Below are 19,867 nucleotides of genomic sequence, written 5' to 3'. Positions count from 1 at the left end.
TTATATGCGGATCTATCATCAGCCACTCTTCGGATGCGGAAAAACCTATCCCCAATTACTGCAATCTTAAGAGAGCACAACATCGCCTACAGATGGGGATTCCCTGTAAAAATTTTGGTACGCCATAATGGAACACTGCAAGTTATTTATACACTGGGGGAAGGAAGAAAGTTCCTGCATTCTAAAAATCTTCCAGTCCCGGAGATTACAGAAGAACGGGGGGGGGGCACCCCACTTGCCTGGAGCAGGAGTGGCAAAAGGTGCCACCAAGAAAGGGACTACATCGCTGAAGAGCCAAAAATAATAATACAACGTATGACGGTTGCCGTTTGGAGTTCTGGCATGTCTTTGGGATTCGAGCCCTGAGAATTTGTCCCACCATTTTTCAACAGCTTATTCAGCTGTATATGTGTTTATGTTTGTGTAGTTGGTGCGACTCTATTTCATGGGTCAATAGACACCCATATGTGTTTGTATGTTTAAGATCTCTCGTGACTAGTAAAGTGATGAAAGGTGAGGTTAACATAACAGATATATGGTCACTTACATGGTTGTATACAATATTATTCTCGGTAGGGCTAGAGTGCTTTATATTCTCCTTCCATACATTTCAATATACAAAGTTCAAAGGACTAAAGGGATATAACAAGATATCACATACCTACATTCTTGAGATCCTAATATATTACAATGATTAAGTTTGTCTCCCTAAACGTAAAAGGTTTAAATAGTCCACATAAAAGAGCGTTTATGTGGAGAGAAGCTCTTTCCTTGAAATGCGACATATTATGTGCACAGGAGACCCATTTACTAGAACAAGATGCACATAGAGTAAAACATCCTCAATTCTCCAAGGTTATTCTCTCTCACCACACCAAAAAACAGAGAGGAGTACTTCTAGCAATACGAAATACAGTCGCATTCAATCCTATCTCATCTTTCCTAGATCCGGGTGGGAGATATATCATCCAGATAGGAGAATTGAACAACGTGGTATTTACCATAGTGGTTGTCTATGCCCCGAACGCACACCAAATCCGTTTCCTAAATAAACTATTCCGTAAAATTAACAAAAGTTAAAAGAGGGGAATTGGTAGTTTGTGGGGACTTCAATACCATACATGACCCTTCAATAGATTCCACGAGTGAGCATAGAACCCAATCCCAGTCTCTAGCTCCTGTTTTACTTAGGGAAGATATGTATGATATATGGCGTATCCAACACGATTCGGAAAGAGATTATTCCTTTTTTTCACCTGTACATAGGTCTTATTCTCGCATAGATCTATTTCTGGTAGGGCGCTCGTTATTACAAAAAGTGGAAAAATCCTCTATTGAACTGATTAAATGGTCAGATCATGCTGCTATTACTATATGTGTAAATGAAGCCCATAACTCACCATCACATTTCTTATGGAGAAATAATGCATATCTGATGTCTCATCCTAAGTTCAAGGAGGAATTGCGCAAAGGCCTAGAGGAATATTTTCTATTAAATGTAAATTCGGTACGAGACCCATTTGTTCTCTGGAATGCCCACAAGGCATACATGAGAGGCCTTTTTATAAAATGGGGTCATAGAGCAAAGAAAGAAAGGGATCGGCAGTTTGATGATACAATAGCACAAATACGTACTATAGAAGCCGTGAATAAAACTGACACCTCCCTAGCTAACACTGAGAAACTGTGGCATCTTCGAATTAAATTGAAGGACTGTTTGATGTACAAATATGAAAAAAACCTGCAATCCGTCAAAGCACAATACTACTCTCAAGATAATAAAGCCAGTAAGCTTTTGGAACATAGATTAAAGGCCAGGGATACCATTCCTTAAAGATCCTCTAGGAAACACTAAAATATACTCACCTGGGGATATAGCACAAAAATTCAAAGAATACTATGAATCCCTCTATAATTTGCAACCACATACGGAAAATCCACATCCGGTCCAACGGGCTGTCAAAGATTTCTTAAAAGAGCTAAAGCTTCCACGTTTATCGTCCCAACAATTGGCGCATTTAAACCTCCCTTTGTCAGAGGGGGAAATATCCAAAATAATTAGTTGCCTCCCGCTACATAAAGCTCCTGGACCTGATGGTTTATCTGGTATCTACTATAAAACTTTTGAAAAGCCTCTCCTCCCCCATTTGTTTGAAACCCTAAAGCATGCCATTTCGGAGGGTTCTTTCCCAAAGGAAATGCTGAGTGCAGTGATAGTGACGCTTCCCAAACCAGGGAAACCGCCTGACTCACCACAGAATTTTAGGCCCATTTCCCTCCTTAACTCGGATTTAAAAATTTATGCTAAGGTATTGGCAAACCGCTTGTCAGAGGTGATACCACTACTAGTTAATAGAGACCAAGTTGGATTTGTTAAAGGTAGACAAGCCCCGGAAAACACCAGGAGAGTTCTCAATATCTTAGACTATGTGAACAGAAAAGGAACTAAAGCTGTTATGGTAACTCTAGATGCTAAAAAAGCCTTCGATAGGGTTAAATGGTCATTTGTGTTCACGGTTTTAGAAGAAATGGGTTTTGAAGGCTCTATTACAACTGCAATTCAAGCTTTATACTCCAGTCCATCGGCGAAAGTGTTAGTTAATAGTGCGCTTTCTGAGGACTTTGGGATAACGAACGGGACTAGACAAGGTTGTCCATTATCGCCTTTAATTTTTGTCCTGTCCATAGGACCATTGGCTCAGGCTATTAGACATCACCATGACATCCACGGGATAAAAATAGGAGATAGATCTCACTGCATTTCCCTGTATGCAGATGACATCATATTAACTCTAGAACAGCCGGAAAAGTCGTTAGCAACTGCATTTGAGATTATTCAGGATTTCGGTCAACTAGCATTTTATAAAGTTAATATGGGAAAATCACAAGCTATACCCCTGAATTGCTCATTGTTAGACCTGGGTTATATGCGGGAGAGGTTTCCGTTAGATTGGCAACAAACGCATATTAAATACTTGGGAATAAAAATCACTCCTAAAGTCTCACAGTTATATCAGGCCAATTATTGTTCTATGTTAGCGCAAATAGAACTAGATTTGAAAAAATTGGAAATACATGAAGTTTCGTGGATAGGTCGTATTGCGGCCTTTAAAATGTTGGTACTTCCGAAGTTATTATATCTGTTTTGGACATTGCCGATTAAAATGCCCTTGTCCTTTTTTAATAAAGCACACAGGTTGGTAAGCTCTTTTGTCTGGCAAAAGAGTAGACCGCGCATAGCTGCTCGTTTATTGAATAAAGGGAAAAAACAGGGTGGCTTAAGTTTACCTAATATTCACCACTATTATCTGTCCACTCAGATATCGCAATTGAAATACTGGTGGGAGGGAGATGCTTCCCAACATTGGGTGCAAATTGAAACGTCAATATCACCTATACATAATTTAAAAGCCCTTTTAATTGTAAAACTGCACCCTAAATCTACAAATATATCCCTGCCATATTTTCTATCCACTTCTTTACAGAACTGGGTAAAATTCCACTCTTTGTGTAGTACATCTTCATTTTCTCTACTCCCCAATTCACCGATAGAAGCTCTAGAGCTTCTTCTCACTGATTTGGATCTCCGACCTTGGAAAATGGGAGGTCTGACACAGATGACATCATTCTTCGAAAACAACCAAATAGTACAATTTAGCTCCTTACACACTAAGTTTGGTATCTTTCTCAAACACTGAGTTTTATAAATTCCTTAGAATTAGGCATCTTTTACAAACGGATTGCCCATTTGAGGTTACAGCTAACACTGAGATATTCCGAATATGGTCTCAAACCGGGACGCATCTTAAAGGATTGCGTCCCATTTATGACCTTTTGGGATCTAAGAATATATTTGAAAAATCTTCCCCTTTCTTGGCCTGGGAAAAGGAACTCACAAATGAATACTCTGCACAAACATGGTCTTATGCACTTACGTTTATAGCGAAACATTTGAAATGTACTCTTTATGAGTCAGTAATGAAGACAATACTCCGATGGTATTACACTCCAGATAAGCTCCAGCGCATATACCCGACTGCCTCTCACCACTGTTGGAGAAATTGTGGGGGTAGGGGGACGCTATTACGTATCTTATGGGCCTGTCCGTCACTCAAAAATCTATGGAAGGCTGCATTTTTGTTGTTGTCTGATATTACAGGAATTACAGTTGATCCTTCACCATCGTTAGCATTGCTTTTTCTGAATCTCAAAGACATTTCCGGGAGAATACAGAGTAATCGCAGCGCATATATTTATTGTGACCAAATTAGCAATAACCCGGTGTTGGAAAAGTCAGACAATTCCTCCATTAACGAAAATTATTGCCCATATTAACAGTACATGCTCGCATGAGAAAATGATGGCACACAGGGGTCATTCTATTCCTAAATATGAGAAAGACTGGGGTCCATGGTTGGGTAGCGTTTACAACTTTGCTAACTAGAAGAAACACCGTAGTGATATCTCCTAGAGTCTGAGACACCTTCGTAGGCTAGGACATTGAACGAGAGATCTGGTCTTAATTCATGTATATTGTATTATTTCTTTGTATTGTACGACTTCTTTTGTTTTATATCTGTAGGATTTTACGGGTATTTCTCACTGTTAGCATTGGAATGCAAAATGTTTGTTAATCTGTATGTTGGAAAAATGTTCAATAAAAATCTATTGAGTAAAAAAAAAAAAAACACTTCCAATTGGTTGATCAATTAGTTTTATATAGGGAATAATTTAATTAGAACTTTGTTCCATGGGAGAACCAATTTAACAGCTCCGATCATAATCACGTGGAAAGGCAACCATTCGCACATTCTGCCGCGCATGTACGTGATTGTGATCGTGTGGGCACAGAAGCTGGGCCCACACAATCACTGTGTGAGCCCAGCTGTGAATGACAGCCGGGCACCCACTGCAACGTCTAGGATTGAAGAAACCTCCAGTCCGGGCCATTTAACTTCTTAAATGACACGGTGAATAGCGACCGCAGCATTTAAGTCGTTTGACAGAGGGAGGGTCGACTACGCTGTTGATTCCGCCGAAAAAATGGAAACCTTACTTAATGGAGACAAACGGAAACCTTTAGCAACGGAAGCAGTACCATTCAAATCAATGGTAATGCAAAGGGAAAGCTATGGTTTCCGTTTGGTTACCGTTCAAGGGTTCCCCTGACGGAAAACTCAGATGGAACCCATGAACGGAACCCGACGCAGATGTGAATGTAGCCTAATTTACACTTTTAAACCTTTTTTTAAACCAGCCACTATTTTTCTTTTTTGCTCACTATGGATGTTGTCCTACAATATAATTTAACAGATTGAGCACAGTAGTGTAATAAAACACATGGCCAGTAATAAAACAGTCACAAAAAGTAAGGTTCTGGATTAATAACTCACAGCAGATTAAGATTAAGCACATTTGCTACGCTTTCAGAATAACAAGGTCTGTGGTTACTTGAACAGCAGCCCGAGGATTACTTGACATGATATTGATCATGATCTTTGGTTTACCTTAACATATCTTTTGAAAATAAGTATCTAATATTCTAAAAAATAAAACGACAGAAAAACTGTACATTTCCAGCTGAATTTAAAAAAAAAAAGAAGAAAAAAAAAAAAGAGAGAACCAGATGCCTTATATCACAGAGTAGAATTCAGCAATTGTTCCATATAACGCTTTATTTTTTTTATTCCAACAGCTAAAGACTTTATCAGTCATTTGATGGAAAAGGATCCCAACAAGAGATACACTTGTGAACAGGCCCTGAGACACCCATGGTAACTAGACTTTATTGAGCTTATGTTGCTTTATGTTCCTGAAAAGGAAATAATAAGGAATTTTTAGGCCACATGCACATGGTGTGTATTACGTGAGGATTTGCTGCAGCATATCCGCAGTGTAATACAGTACCAGCAAAGTAAATTAGATTTTAAGTAATCTCTACTACACCTTGCAGAGCTTTTCTGCACAGAAATTGATCTGTTGTGCGGATTTTAAAATTGTATCTTGCGTTTCCATCTCAAAATTATATCTGACTAGATTATATAAAAAAAAGCTCACTAAAATATGCAGCATAAAATCTGCACCGTTGTCCGCATCAAGATGTAAAAACGCACCTAAAAATGCAATATTAAGGTGGATTTTACCTGCGGAATAACCTGCGTTTATCTGCGGTTTTTATGCAGACTTTTCACATCAAATTACGCAACGTGTGCATGAGGCCTTAAAGGGGTTGTCTCATCAAGGCAACTCTTTTCATATGCCCTATTTGGGCATATGGTTGTACTATAGGGGGTCCCCCCACTCTGTTATCTGCTCTACGTTCTAATATAGGAGTTCAAAGTATGGATGCAGCACATTAAAGAAGCACATTATAATATTTCAATTTCATAATGTTTAATTCAGCTTAGTGCAACAACTTCAGTAGCTGTGCATTAAACATATAAAGTAGCATTTCTTGAAGACACGTAGGCCCCTTCACATGGTATTCTTTTGGTCAGTATTTTACATCAGTATTTGTAAGTCAAAATCTGGAATGTTTCCAAAACGTGAAAGATTTACAAATCTTTCCATTATACTTTTTTTCTGTTTATTTTCCAGTCCTGGATTTCGCTTATAAATACAGATGCAAAATACTGTTGTGTGCAAGTAGCCTTAGGCTGGGTTCACATCTGCATTGTGATTTCTGCTTTTCTGTTCTGTCAAAAGAACTGAAAAATGGAAATAAACGCTTCAGTTAAAACACCCATTGTGTTCAATAAATGTTTTTAAGGCTCTGTTCACATCTGGGTTCGGGTTTTCTGTTGTTCTGCTCCGTCATAGGACTTTAATGAGTTCCGTCAATTGTGTCCGTTATTTTGCTAAACTAAATAGCACAGCATGCTGCGCTATTTTGTCCAGCAAAAACAACAGAATCGGCGACAGTGGACCAAACTGAGCCTCTTGCGCAGATGTGAATAGAGCCTCAATCTGTATTTGCGTCAGTTCAAAGCCGTTCCATCAGGTTTTAGTTTCTTTTTTGCAGAATCAATAGAGTGGACTGCAGCGCAATTTTCTTGGTCTCAAAAAAAGGGAAACCTGATGGAACAGTCCTTTCCATTTTTTTTTTAACATGATAGTTATTGGATCTCTTCAGTGTGTTAGCGTTATTCATTCCGTTTGACGAATTCATCGAAATCTACTGAACTTGTGCAAAAGAAGTCCAGGACATGAAACTGATCAGTTAAAAACAGAGCATAACAGATAACAGAAGTATACCAACGCGTTAAATCGGAGACCAAATAATCGCATTGGACCACGTTTGTAATAATCTCATATTGCCACAAATGAAATGGCGTAAAAAAAAAACTGCAAAAACAAAGTCAAAATAGATTTTTTTCCCATCCCCCCCAAAAATAATTCAAGGCAAATTTTAGAATTAGACAACACTTATCACATACTTCCAATGATGGCACTCCCGGCCACCTCTCCTGCTGTCATTTCTAAACTTGGTGGTAGACACGGCTGGCACCATACTCTTTAAGGCTCTATTCACATCTGCGACAGAGGATCCATTAGGGTTAACTAACATTAATAAAAAAAATCTATACAGTTGTATAAACTTTCATGAAGATGAGACTCCATCACATCTTGCCACTGTTTATCATTCAAAGACGGTATGACATCATCCCATTTGGCATATACAGGGAGGGTGTAACACTTTACATTCATATCTAACAAAAATGTATACAAAGCCAAAATGAGGGCCTTTTGACAGCAGCACTCCAGTGAACAGATAATTTGAGATAAGTAATTTGCCTAAGTAAGTTGCTTGCTTAATGCATGGCTAAGTTATAGGCAGTGGTAAAAAACTGTTTGAGGCATGTCATATTTAGAATAGAGAGTTTCAAAGGATAATAAAATACAATCTGTGTAAAGATCTCTCAATGTGTGAATCAGAGACCTGTTCCAAAAAGGATGAAGGTGTAACATCCATGGCAGCAGACCGTCGGGATTACTCACCCCCGACGGCCGCAGCCATGGTCTCGTAAGTGCTGGCCCACATCACCTCCCCAGGAGATGCCAGCGCTCACTTCCGCTCCACTCTGCTGTGTCCGTAGGCTGCGCGCACATGCTCGCGCCCTGCCTTAAACGGCCAGTGCGCGCAAATGTAAAACATCATTAATTAGCCCATGATCACCCTACACTATAAGAAGGACCCTGCCCCTTTGCTGATTGCCTGAGCATTGTTCGTATACCTCTGTTAGTTTTGCAAATGGTCCCTTAGTGTTATCCTAGTTACAAGGTTCGGATAGCACTAGGTAATGGTGTGGGTGCATGAGTAGGGGCCCAACCCGATCCAGTAGAGAAAAGAAGTACTATGCACACAGAGGTTACCCGCCAATCTTACAGCGCCAGCCACGCAGGACCAGCATTGACTAAAGTGCCTGAGGAAGGTCAAGGTTTTGACCGAAACGTCGCACTGTCACTGGCTACAAATAAATAAATTATTAGCTTGGATAAATAATTCCATATTGGTGTGCATAGTACTTCTTTTCTCTTTAGTGTTATCCTGTTCCTGTTGTTTCAGTGTCCTGCTACCTGTATCATGTATCCCGTGTTGTAGTTGTTCCTGTGCCCGCTATAGTGTTGAAGTCGAGTTCTGCCACGTCTGCTGTGTTACACCACATCCAGTGTCATCTGTCTCGTCTGCATCACCTGCCGTCAAGATCCCATCTGTGCCTAGCCGTTGCTACTGTCTGGACTATTAAAGGTACCATATATATATTAACTTGGTACACTGTAGTTTGGCCAGCTGCCATCCCGCTACGGCGGTACGGTCCAGTGGGTCCATACACCCACAGATCGTGACAGTACGCTCAGGCTATGGACCCCGTTGGTCAACCCAAGACCATAATGACGTCACAAGCCATGCAGGCAGACATACGAGACCTACGATCACGGCAGGACCAACTCACTTGGCGGTAAATTCCATTGCACATCAGCTGGATGCGCAAGCTGCAACCGCCACAGCACCTGCACCTGTTGCTCTGGCTGTTCATCCTGCTACACCTCCTGTCAGTTCCGGTGCCAACTTACGATTCTCGCTGCCACTACCTCCTCGCTATGACGGAGATGCGAGGTCCTGCAGGGGATTTCTAAACCAGTGCCAGATCCACTTCAGCCTACATTCCAGAGCATTTCCTTCCGACGGTGCTAGGATCACATTCATAGTCTCTCTCCTGGCTGGCAAAGCCCTAGCATGGGTGAATCCCATCTGGGAATGTCAGAGACACGTGACTTATAGTGCTTCCTACAAACTTAACGCACAGTATTTGAGGAACCTGGACGAGTCTCTTTGGCAGATGCATCCCTGCTGACCCTGCGCCAAGGGGATGCCTTTGTGGGCGAGTACTCCATTCAGTTCTGTACCCTGGCAGCCGAGCTGACCTGGAACAACGTCGCCTTAGTGGCCACATTCTGGAAGGGTCTATTCTCTGAAATCAAAGACGAGCTTTCCGCTCAAAGTCCTGCCCTCTACCCTAGATGATCTCATTCATCTAGCCACCCGGATTGACATGCGGAGTCAGGAACAGTCTCAAGAGGTACTCTGGTCAAGAAGACTTCCTAGGCTGGTGTAAAGGATCTGCCAGGCACAGCTTCTGTATCCACGCCCATAGATAATCAGTCTGCACCTGCTTCTATGTCTGTGAGACTGACTCCATCTTCCACCACTCAGGGTGAGAGGCTTAGGAGTGGGAGAACCTATCACAGCCTGGCCAGACAGAGCTAGCTCCCGCCCTCTGTCTATTTATACCTGCCTTACCTGTTCCTCCTTTGCTTGTAATTCTTCTCGTTTGGTTTCCTGGCCCTGCTGCAGCTTCTTGTACCATTGTCCTTGCTTCATATTGACCCCGGCTTGCTGACTACTCTTCTGCTCTGCGTTTGGTACCTCGTACACTCCTGGTTTGACTCGGCTTGTTCACTTCTCTTGTTGCTCACGGTTTTGCCGTGGGCAACTGCCCCTTTCTCCCCCTAGCTCTGTGTACCCTTGTCTGTTTGTCTGTCATGCACTTATTGAGCGTAGGGACCATCGCCCAGTTGTACCCCGTCGCCTAGGGCGGGTCGTTGCAAGTAGGCAGGGACTGAGTGGTGGGTAGATTAGGGCTCACTTGTCTGTCTCCCCACCCCCGTCATTACATAATCACAAGCCAATACCTAGTCTACCCTGGTCCCTGACACCACAATGGACCCCCTTGAGACCCTAGCTCAGCAAATGCAGGGTCTCTCCCTACAGGTCCAGGCCCTGGCTCAGAGGGTCAACCAGCCTGATGCTACCATGGTAGTCCCCCTCACCTCACCTCTTGAACCCCACCTCAAGTTGCCCGACCGGTTCTCAGGGGACCGGAAGACTTTTCTCTCCTTTCGGGAGAGTTGTAGGCTCTATTTTCGTTTAAAGCCCCACTCCTCAGGTTCTGAGAGCCAGCGGGTGGGTATAATTATGTCCCGGCTCCAGAAAGGGCCCCAAGAATGGGCCTTCTCCTTGGCTCCTGACGCCCCTGAACTTTCCTCCGTTGATCTTTTCTTTTCTGCTCTCGGACTCATTTATGACGAGACTGACAAGACTGCTTTTGCCGAGAGTCAGCTGGTGACCTTACGTCAGAGTAAGAGACCTGTTGAGGAGTATTGCTCTGACTTTAGGAAGTGGTGCGTAGCTTCTCGGTGGAATGACCCTGCCTTAAGGTGCCAGTTTAGGTTGGGTCTGTCGAATGCCCTGAAAGATCTGCTAGTTAGTTATCCCTCTTCTGACTCCCTAGACCAGGTTATGGCTTTAGCGGTACGACTTGACCGACGTCTCAGGGAACGACGACTTGAACGTCTTGATGTTTTCTCCTCTGACTCCCCCATGATGCCTCCCGAGGTTGCGTTGCTTCGTTCCTCCCCGGAAGACTCGGAGGTACCTATGCAACTCGGGGCCTCCGTGTCCCCATAACAACGTAGAGATTTCCGTAGGAAGAATGGTCTCTGCTTCTACTGTGGGGATGACAAGCATCAAGTGAACAACAGTCCTCAGCGTAAGAATGCAGCCGGAGAACTTCCACGCCTAAGTGGTCATCGGGGAGGTCACTTGGGCGCACAGGTATTTCCCGTAAATATGAAACGTAATAAAATCTTGCTTCCCTTTCAGGTCTCTTTTGGTGGTAGGTCTGCTACCGGCAGTGCCTTCGTGGATTCAGGGTCTTCTGCTAATATCATGTCTGTGGAATTTGCTATGTCTCTAGCTATGCCTTTGATTGATTTGCCTAAACCTGTCCCGGTAGTGGGTATCGACTCCACTCCTCTTGCTAATGGTTATTTTACACAGCATACCCCTGTTTTTGAACTCCTTGTTGGCTCCATGCATTTGGAGCAGTGCTCTGTACTGTTAATGCAGGGATTATCGTCCGATTTGGTTTTAGGCCTTTCCTGGTTGCAGTTGCATAATCCCACGTTTGACTGGAATTCTGGGGACCTTACCAAGTGGGGTAATGAATGCTTGACGTCATGTTTTTCTGTTAATTCTATTTCTCCCCATGAGGTGGTGAACACGCTACCTGAGTTTGTTCAGGACTTCGCCGATGTTTTCTCTAAAGAGGCCTCCGAAGTGTTACCTCCTCATAGAGAATATGATTGCGCAATTAATTTGGTACCAGGAGCTAAGCTCCCTAAGGGTAGGATATTTAATCTCTCTTGTCCCGAACGTGAAGCCATGAGAGAGTATATCCAGGAATGCCTGGCCAAGGGTTACATTCGCCCCTCTACTTCTCCGGTAGGTGCTGGCTTCTTCTTCGTAGTGAAGAAGGATGGTGGTCTTAGGCCATGCATTGACTACCGAAGCTTGAATAAGGTCACTGTAAGGAACCAGTATCCCCTTCCTCTGATTCCTGATCTCTTTAATCAGGTTCAGGGGGCCCAATGGTTCTCTAAGTTTGATCTCCGGGGGGAGTATAACCTTATCTGCATCAAAGAGGGGGATGAGTGGAAGACTGCGTTTAACACGCCCGAAGGTAATTTCGAATACCTCGTCATGCCCTTTGGGTTGTGTAATGCTCCCGCGGTCTTCCAGAATTTCATAAATTAGATTTTAAGAGACTACCTGGGGTTATTTCTTGCAGTGTACCTTGATGACATACTTGTGTTTTCCAAGGACTGGTCCTCCAACATTGAGCATGTCAGGAAGGTGCTCCAGGTCCTTCGAGAAAATAAACTGTTTGCTAAGACCGAAAAATGTGTGTTTGGGGTGCAGGAGATACCATTTTTGGGCCAAATCCTCACTCATCATGAATTCCGCATGGACCCCGCCAAGGTCCAGGCTGTGGCGGAATGGGTCCAACCTGCCTCCCTGAAGGCATTACAGTGCTTCCTGGGGTTCGCTAATTATTACAGGAGGTTTATTGCTAACTTCTCGGTCATCGCTAAGCCTCTTACGGATCTCACTTGCAAAGGTGCTGATCTCCTCCACTGGCCTCCTGAGGCTGTCCAGGCTTTTGAGGTCCTTAAAGGGAATGTGTTGCCAGAAAAACTTGTTGTTTTTTTTTAATTAAACATTTAGTGTGTGGGTGATTAAACATTGTTCAATTTTTTTTTTTTTTTTTCACGAGTCAGGAAATATTATAAATTAATTCTAATTTATAATATTTCCCATTTCTGGTCACTAGATGGAGCTATTCCCAAAATTGCAGCATTGCAAAATTGGGTAAAAAGCCCTCGCTCTAGTGAGCTCTCAGCATCCCCCCCTCCTTTATCCTGGCTAGTGCCGGGATAAACGAGGGGTTTGAACGGTGTAACCTCCTACACTGTGTGTCGCCATTTTTTGAGCTAACACACAGTGTAGTAGGCTTACATACAGTAGTAAACACACACAAACACGAACATACATTGAAATCTCTTACCTGCTCCTGCCGCCGCGGCTCCCTCCGGCCCGTCCGCTCCGTCTGCTGCCGCTGGTCCAAGTGCACAAGTCCGGAAGCCGCGACCGGAAGTAGTAATATTACTGTCCGGCCGCGACTTCCGGTCCACAGGAAAATGGCGCCGGACGGCGCCAATTTCAAATTGGACTGTGTGGGAGCGGCGCATGCGCAGTTCCCACACAGACGCCGTACACACAAGTGAATGGGACGGGAGCCGTTCGCAGTCCCTATGGGACTGTGGCTGCCGTATTCCATGTCTGTATGTGTCGTTAATCGACACATACAGAAATGGAACAAAAAAATGGCAGCCCCCATAGGGAAGAAAAAGTGTAAAAATAAGAAAAAGTAAAACACAAACACACAAATAAATATAAACGTTTTTAATAAAGCACTAACATCTTTAACATATAAAAAAATAATTTGTGATGACACTGTTCCTTTAAGAAGTGCTTTATCTCGGCCCCGGTGCTGGTTCAGCCCAACCAAATGGAGCCATTTATCGTGGAGGTTGACGCGTCCGAGGTGGGAGTGGGGGCTGTCTTGTCCCAGGGTACCAGGTCCCTCACCCATCTCCGTCCCTGTGCCTACTTCTCCAGGAAGTTTTCACCCACTGAAAGTAACTATGATATTGGCAACTGCGAACTCTTAGCCATTAAATGGGCATTTGAAGAGTGGCGCCACTTCCTGGAGGGGGCTAGGCACCAGGTAACTGTCCTTACCGACCACAAGAATCTGGTTTTCCTAGAATCTGCCCGGAGGCTAAACCCGAGACAAGCTCGTTGGGCGTTATTTTTTACCAGATTCAACTTTGTGGTTACCTATAGGGCTGGGTCTAAAAATGTTAAGGCTGATGCACTGTCACGTAGCTTCATGTCCAGCCCTCCTTCGGAGGAAGATCCTGCTTATATTTTGCCTCCAGGTATAATCATTTCCGCTATTGATTCTGATTTAGTCTCTGAAATTGCGGCTGATCAAGGTTCAGCTCCCAGGAGCCTTCCTGAGAACAAGCTGTTTGTTCCCCTGCAATTCCGGCTAAGGGTACTTAGGGAAAATCATGACTCTGCACTATCTGGCCATCCAGGCATCCTGGGTACCAAGCACCTCATTGCCAGAAACTATTGGTGGCCTGGGTTGCCTAAAGACGTTAAGGCCTACGTCGCCGCTTGTGAAGTTTGTGCTAGGTCCAAGACTCCCAGGTCCCGACCAGCGGGCTTCCTATGTTCTTTGCCCATTCCCCAGAGACCTTGGACCCATATCTCCATGGATTTTATCACCGATTTGCCTCCATCTCAAGGCAAGTCGGTGGTGTGGGTTGTAGTAGACCGCTTCAGTAAGATGTGCCACTTTGTGCCCCTCAAAAAACTACCCAATGCTAAGACGTTAGCTACCTTGTTTGTCAAACACATCCTGCGTCTCTATGGGGTCCCTGTCAATATTGTTTCTGATAGAGGGGTACAATTTTTTCATTGTTTTGAAGATCCTTCTGTAAAAAGTTGGAGATTGATCTGTCCTTCTCCTCTGCCTTCCATGCTGAAACTAATGGCCAAACTGAGAGGACTAATCAGTCTCTAGAACAATATTTAAGGTGTTTTATCTCTGACTGTCAATATGATTGGGTCTCATTCATTCCCATCGCCGAATTTTCCCTTAATAACCGGGTCAGTAACTCGTCAGGGGTCTCCCCTTTTTCTGTAATTTTGGGTTTAATCCACGGTTCCCTTCCGTTTTAGCTGGTAGTTCCAACAATCCCGAGGTAGAGGTCGTTCATTGAGAACTGTGCACAGTCTGGGCTCAGGTTCAGAAGAACCTAGAGGCGTCCCAGAGCATACAAAAAACTCAGGCAGATAGAAAACGTTCTGCTAACCCCTTGTTTATGGTCGGGGATCTGGTGTGGCTATCGTCTAAAAATTTGCGCCTTAAAGTCCCGTCCAAGAAGTTTGCTACCCGGTTTATAGAGCCGTACAAGGTCATTGAAGTCTTCAATCCTGTCTCCTTCCGACTGGAATTGTCCCCATCTTTTCGAGTACACGACGTGTTCCATGCCTCCCTCCTTAAACGCTGCTCCCCGTCCTTGGCTCCCTCGAGGAAAACTCCGGTCCCTGTTCTCACCCCTGAGGGGGCAGAATTCGAGGTGGCCAAGATTGTGGACAGCAGGATGGTCCAAGGCTCCCTCCAGTACCTGGTCCATTGGAGAGGATACGGGCCTGAGGAGAGGACTTGGGTACCCGCTCGGGATGTTCACGCTGGGATATTGGTCAAGAGGTTTCACCTTCGTTTCCCAAGTAAACCAGGTCCACTTAGAAAGGGTCCGGTGGCCCCTCATAAAAGGGGGGGTACTGTAAAGGATCTGCCAGGCACAGCTTCGGGGTTAACGTCCTTAGATTTTCAGTCTGCACCTGCTTCTATGTCTGTGAGACTGACTCCATCTTCCACCACTCAGGTTGGCAGGCTTAGGAGTGGGAGAACCTATCACAGCCTGGCCAGACGGAGCTAGCTCCCGCCCTCTGACTATTTATACCTGCCTTTCCTGTTCCTCCTTTGCTTGTGATTCTTCTCATTTGGTTTCCTGGCCCTGCTGCAGCTTCTTGTACCATTGTCCTTGCTTATTGACCCCGGTTTGCTGACTACTCTCCTGCTCTGCGTTTGGTACCTCGTACACTCCTGGTTTGACTTGGCTTGTTTACTACTCTTCTGCTCTGCGTTTGGCACCTCGTACTCTCCTGGTTTGACTCGGCTTGTTCACTTCTCTTGTTGCTCACGGTTTTGCCGTGGGCAACTGCCCCTTTCTCCCCCTAGCTCTGTGTACCCTTGTCTGTTTGTCTGTCGTGCACTTATTGAGCGTAGGGACTGTCGCCCAGTTGTACCCCGTCGCCTAGGGCGGGTCGTTGCAAGTAGGCAGGGACTGAGCGGTGGGTAGATTAGGGCTCACTTGTCTGTCTCCCCACCCCCGTCATTACAGCTGGCTCCTACATTTCAGCAACCCCTGACGCACTTCGGGACTATGTCTGTATTGCAGCCTCGGAGGCCATTTTGTGCGTCTGTGTCCCCAAAAATAAAAAACTCCAGTGCCTAGGTTTGGCTGCAGAGACAATCCTAGGCGGAAGGGCGCTGAGTAAAAGACTCTCTCACAAATTGTCCATCCCCGTGACCATAGTGTCTGGCGAAAAGATGCATCGGGTCTCTGCCTATCTGGACTCAGGATCCGCGGCAAACTTCATCCAGCAAGATCTAGTGGATCATCTCCAGTTGTCCACTGTTCCTCTGGAGACCTCTTTGGCTGTTGCCTTGGTGAAAGGTCTTCTTCTGCCCGATCCGATCTTGTCTGAGACCAAGCCACTGAAGCTCCAAGTTGGAGCCCCTCATACTCAACTGATTACATTCCTTGTCTTGCCTAGATCAGTCAATCCGGTTTTGCTGGGTCTGCTTTGGCTCCAGTTGCATGCTCCTGTCCTGGATTGGAATTCAAGAGGAGTTCTCCAATGGGGTCCCAAATGCCCCCACTGCTGCCTGGTACAGATCCATCCCGTCCAGCCACCGCTGCGTCCGTCATTGGCAGGATTGCCCACTTATTTTCCCCAGTTTGCAGACGTCTTCAGCGAAAAGGAGGCTGAGACGCTACATCCACACCGGTTTTATGATTGTCCGATTGAACTGCTTCCTATCGTGGACGGGTATATCCTCTCTCCTTGCCAGAACCTCACTCCATGTCAGGCTATATCAAGCAGAATCTTGAGAGGGGTTTCATACGAAAGTCTTCTTCCCCGACCGGGGCTGGGTTCTTCTTCGTTAAGAAGAAAAACGGATCTCTTCGACCCTGCATTGACTAGTGTGGTCTCAACCAGATCACAGTCAAGAACAAATACTCGTTGCCACTAATATCCGAACTGTTTGACCGCATACGAGGAGCCAGGATTTTCTCCAAACAAGACTTACAATTTGATCCGAATCCGTCAAGGTGACGAGTGCAAGATGGCATTCAACACTCGACGAGCGCTACGAATTCCTGGTGATTCCCTTTAGGCTGTGTAACGCTCCCACGGTCTTTCAGGAATTTGTCAATGATATCTTCCGAGATCTCCTCTATGTCTGTGTTGTGGTCAATTTTCATGATATTTTGATTTTCTCTCCATATCCGACGACTCATCGGAGGCATGTTCGTCAAGTTCTGCTGCGTTTACGGGAGAATCGCCTGTATGCCAAGCTGGAGAAGTGCGTCTTTGAAAAAAATTCTCTGCCCTTCCTGGGCTACATCATCTGGGATCAAGGTCCCAAGATCGATCCTGAAAAAGTAAAGTCCGTCCTGTAATGGCCACATCCTCAGGGCCTGTGGTCCATACAGCGTTTTTTTTTTATTCGCCAACTTCTACCGGCAGTTTATCCTAAACTTCTCATTACTGACGGCTCCCATCTCTACCCTTACCAAGAAGGGTGTGAACGCCAAGGTGTGGACCCCAGAGGCGGAATCTGCATTTAATAGTCTCAAGAATGCCTTTACCTCAGCCTCAATCCTCCATCATCCTGACGTCTCTCGACAGTTCTCGTTGGAAGTCTGTCGGTGCAGGTGCGCTTCTGGTCCAGAGAAGCTTCAAAGGAAAGGCGTGTGTGGTGTGGTGTGTGGCTATTACTCAAGACTTTTTTCCACAGCTGAGCGCAATTACTCTATTGGGGATTGCAAGATATAGGCCATCAAGTTGGCTCTGGAGGAGTGGAGACATCTGCTAGCTGGCGCAGCTCATCCAATCCTGATATACACCGACCACAAGAACCTCACTTATCTCTAGTCCGTTCAACGGCTAAACCCTCCTCAAGCTGGTTGCTGTTCTTCACCCGTTTTCAATTTGTGCTCCACTACCGTCCTGCTGACAAAAATGTGAGGGCCGATGCCCTATCCAGGTCCCCCAAATGTATCATAGACCCGTCGTGCATTATTACTGCAAATCCCCTGCAAGTTAGAGACATCCCTCCGGAGAGGACTTTTGTGCGGTTGGCAGATAGAAGGAGAATCCTTCGCTGGGGACACAGCTCTAAACTGGCTGAACACGCGGGTGTTCGTAAGACTCGAGACCTGATAACTCATCATTTCTGGTGGCCCACGCTGCCCAAAGATGTTATGGACTTTGTCTCTTCCTGCACTGTGTGTGCTTCAAACAAGGTTGCTCACTCCAAGCCTGCCGGTCTGCTCCAACCCCTGCCTGTAACCAATGGCCCTTGGCAGCACATTGCAACTTTGTCACTGACCTCCCTCCCCATCTGGATGCAGTACTGTCTGAGTAGTGGTGAACCGGTTTTCGAAGATGGCACATTTTATCCCGCTGACTGGCCTATCTTCTGCTCCTCGACTGGCAAGTCTCTTCCTTCAGCACATCTTTCACTTGTATGGCTTGCCCCTTCACATAGTGTCCGATCGGGGGGTTCAATTTACTTCAAAATTCTGCAGAGCCCTCTGTAAACTCCTGGATGTGAGATTGGACTTTTCCATCACCCCCAGTCCAATGGGCAAGTCGAGAGGATTACCCAGATCATGTAAAATTATTCATTATGCATTGTCTATGGCCAACATCCATGAATCCCTCTTCCTGTGGTGGCTACATCTCAGGTATCCGCAGCTGACTCTGCATTTGGGGACTTTCTGGTAACAGATCCGTTCCTCTATTCTGCTGGCAGTCGATCGCATGAAGTGAAAGGCGGATGCTAGATGAGGAGAGCCTCCTCAGTATCTTCCGGGTACCAATGTCTGGCTGTCCTCAAGGAATATTCGTCTGAAGGTGCCTTCATACAAATTTGCTCCCAGGTTCCTCGGACCTTTTGAGGTTCTGCATCAAATTAACCCCGTCTCCTATAAGCTTCGGCTGCCTTCTACCTTCAAAATCCCCAACTCCTTTCATGTGTCCCTCCTAAAGCCTGTGGTCCTGAACCGCTACACTAAAACTCCTAGTTCTGCAGTTGCTCCTAGCGGTTCTTCCAATGTGTTCGAGGTAAAGGAGATCCTGGACTTCAAGAGAGTAGGAGGAAGGACTTTTTATTTGGTGGATTGGAAGGGGGTTGGTCCAGAGGAGAGCCAGAAGAGAACCTTAATGCTCCTACCCTCATCAAGAAGTTCCGCTCTCGCTCTGGTCCCAAGAAGAGGCGGATACAGTAACGTCCATGGCCGTGGACCGTCGGGATAACTCACCCCTTGACGGTCCACGTCCATGGCCGTGGACCGTCGGGATTACTCACCCCTTGACGGCTGCAGGCATGGTCTTGTGAGCGCTTTCCCGCATCTCCTCCCCAGGAGACGCCAGCTCTCACTTCTGCTCCACTCTGCTGTGTCCCGTAGGGTGCGCGCGCGTGCTCGCGCCCGGCCTTAAAGGGACCAGGGTGCGCACATGTAAAACATAATTAATTAGCCCATGATCACCCTGGACCATATAGAATCTATATAATATACGAGTTTCACTTTTTGAATTGAATTACGGAAATAAATAAATTTTTGATGATATTCTAATTCATTGAGAAGGACTAGTGTGTGTGTGTGTGTGTGTATGTGTATGTATATATATATATATATATATATATACATACACACACACACACAAAATGGCGACAACACACTGCGAATACTAATGCCACCTAAGCCACTAAATATAAATAAATATGCATTACTGCTGAATCTATTTACAATAATGAGGTTCTTAGTGCAAATTTTGATCAAATTGTGTGAACCCACCTGCCACAACAAGTCACCCTCTATAAGGTGGGACCCTAAGCTGCACATACACCCAGAACTGGGACTAAACCTACATATGTATCTGGGGATGGTAGGAACCAACATCGGTCACTTCTGGTGTCCGTCATGCGATGGATCCGTCACAGCGTTATGGCTTCTGTTGTAAACAAAAGCCACAAGACAGATGTGAACAGAGTCTTACCTATGTGTAAAAGTACTCCCCTTAAACACA

The 19,867-nt window shown here is 45.1% G+C and overlaps 1 protein-coding gene across 1 annotated transcript in view; it reads left to right on the top strand.

The window, feature by feature from the left end:
- Positions 1-19,867, top strand: part of CAMK1D (calcium/calmodulin dependent protein kinase ID) — a 380,920-nt gene that overhangs the window by 330,047 nt on the left and 31,006 nt on the right. The window contains exon 8 of the mRNA XM_075857414.1: positions 5,696-5,774. Within this exon, the coding sequence (XP_075713529.1) occupies positions 5,696-5,774 (79 nt within the window). The remainder of the gene's footprint in view (positions 1-5,695; positions 5,775-19,867) is intronic.

Source organism: Rhinoderma darwinii, chromosome 3 (genome assembly GCF_050947455.1).
Source record: "Rhinoderma darwinii isolate aRhiDar2 chromosome 3, aRhiDar2.hap1, whole genome shotgun sequence".
In the NCBI taxonomy this organism is placed as follows: domain Eukaryota; kingdom Metazoa; phylum Chordata; class Amphibia; order Anura; family Rhinodermatidae; genus Rhinoderma; species Rhinoderma darwinii.
The sequence above is the reverse complement of the archived record's forward strand: the minus strand, read 5'-3'. Positions and strand labels throughout refer to the sequence as shown.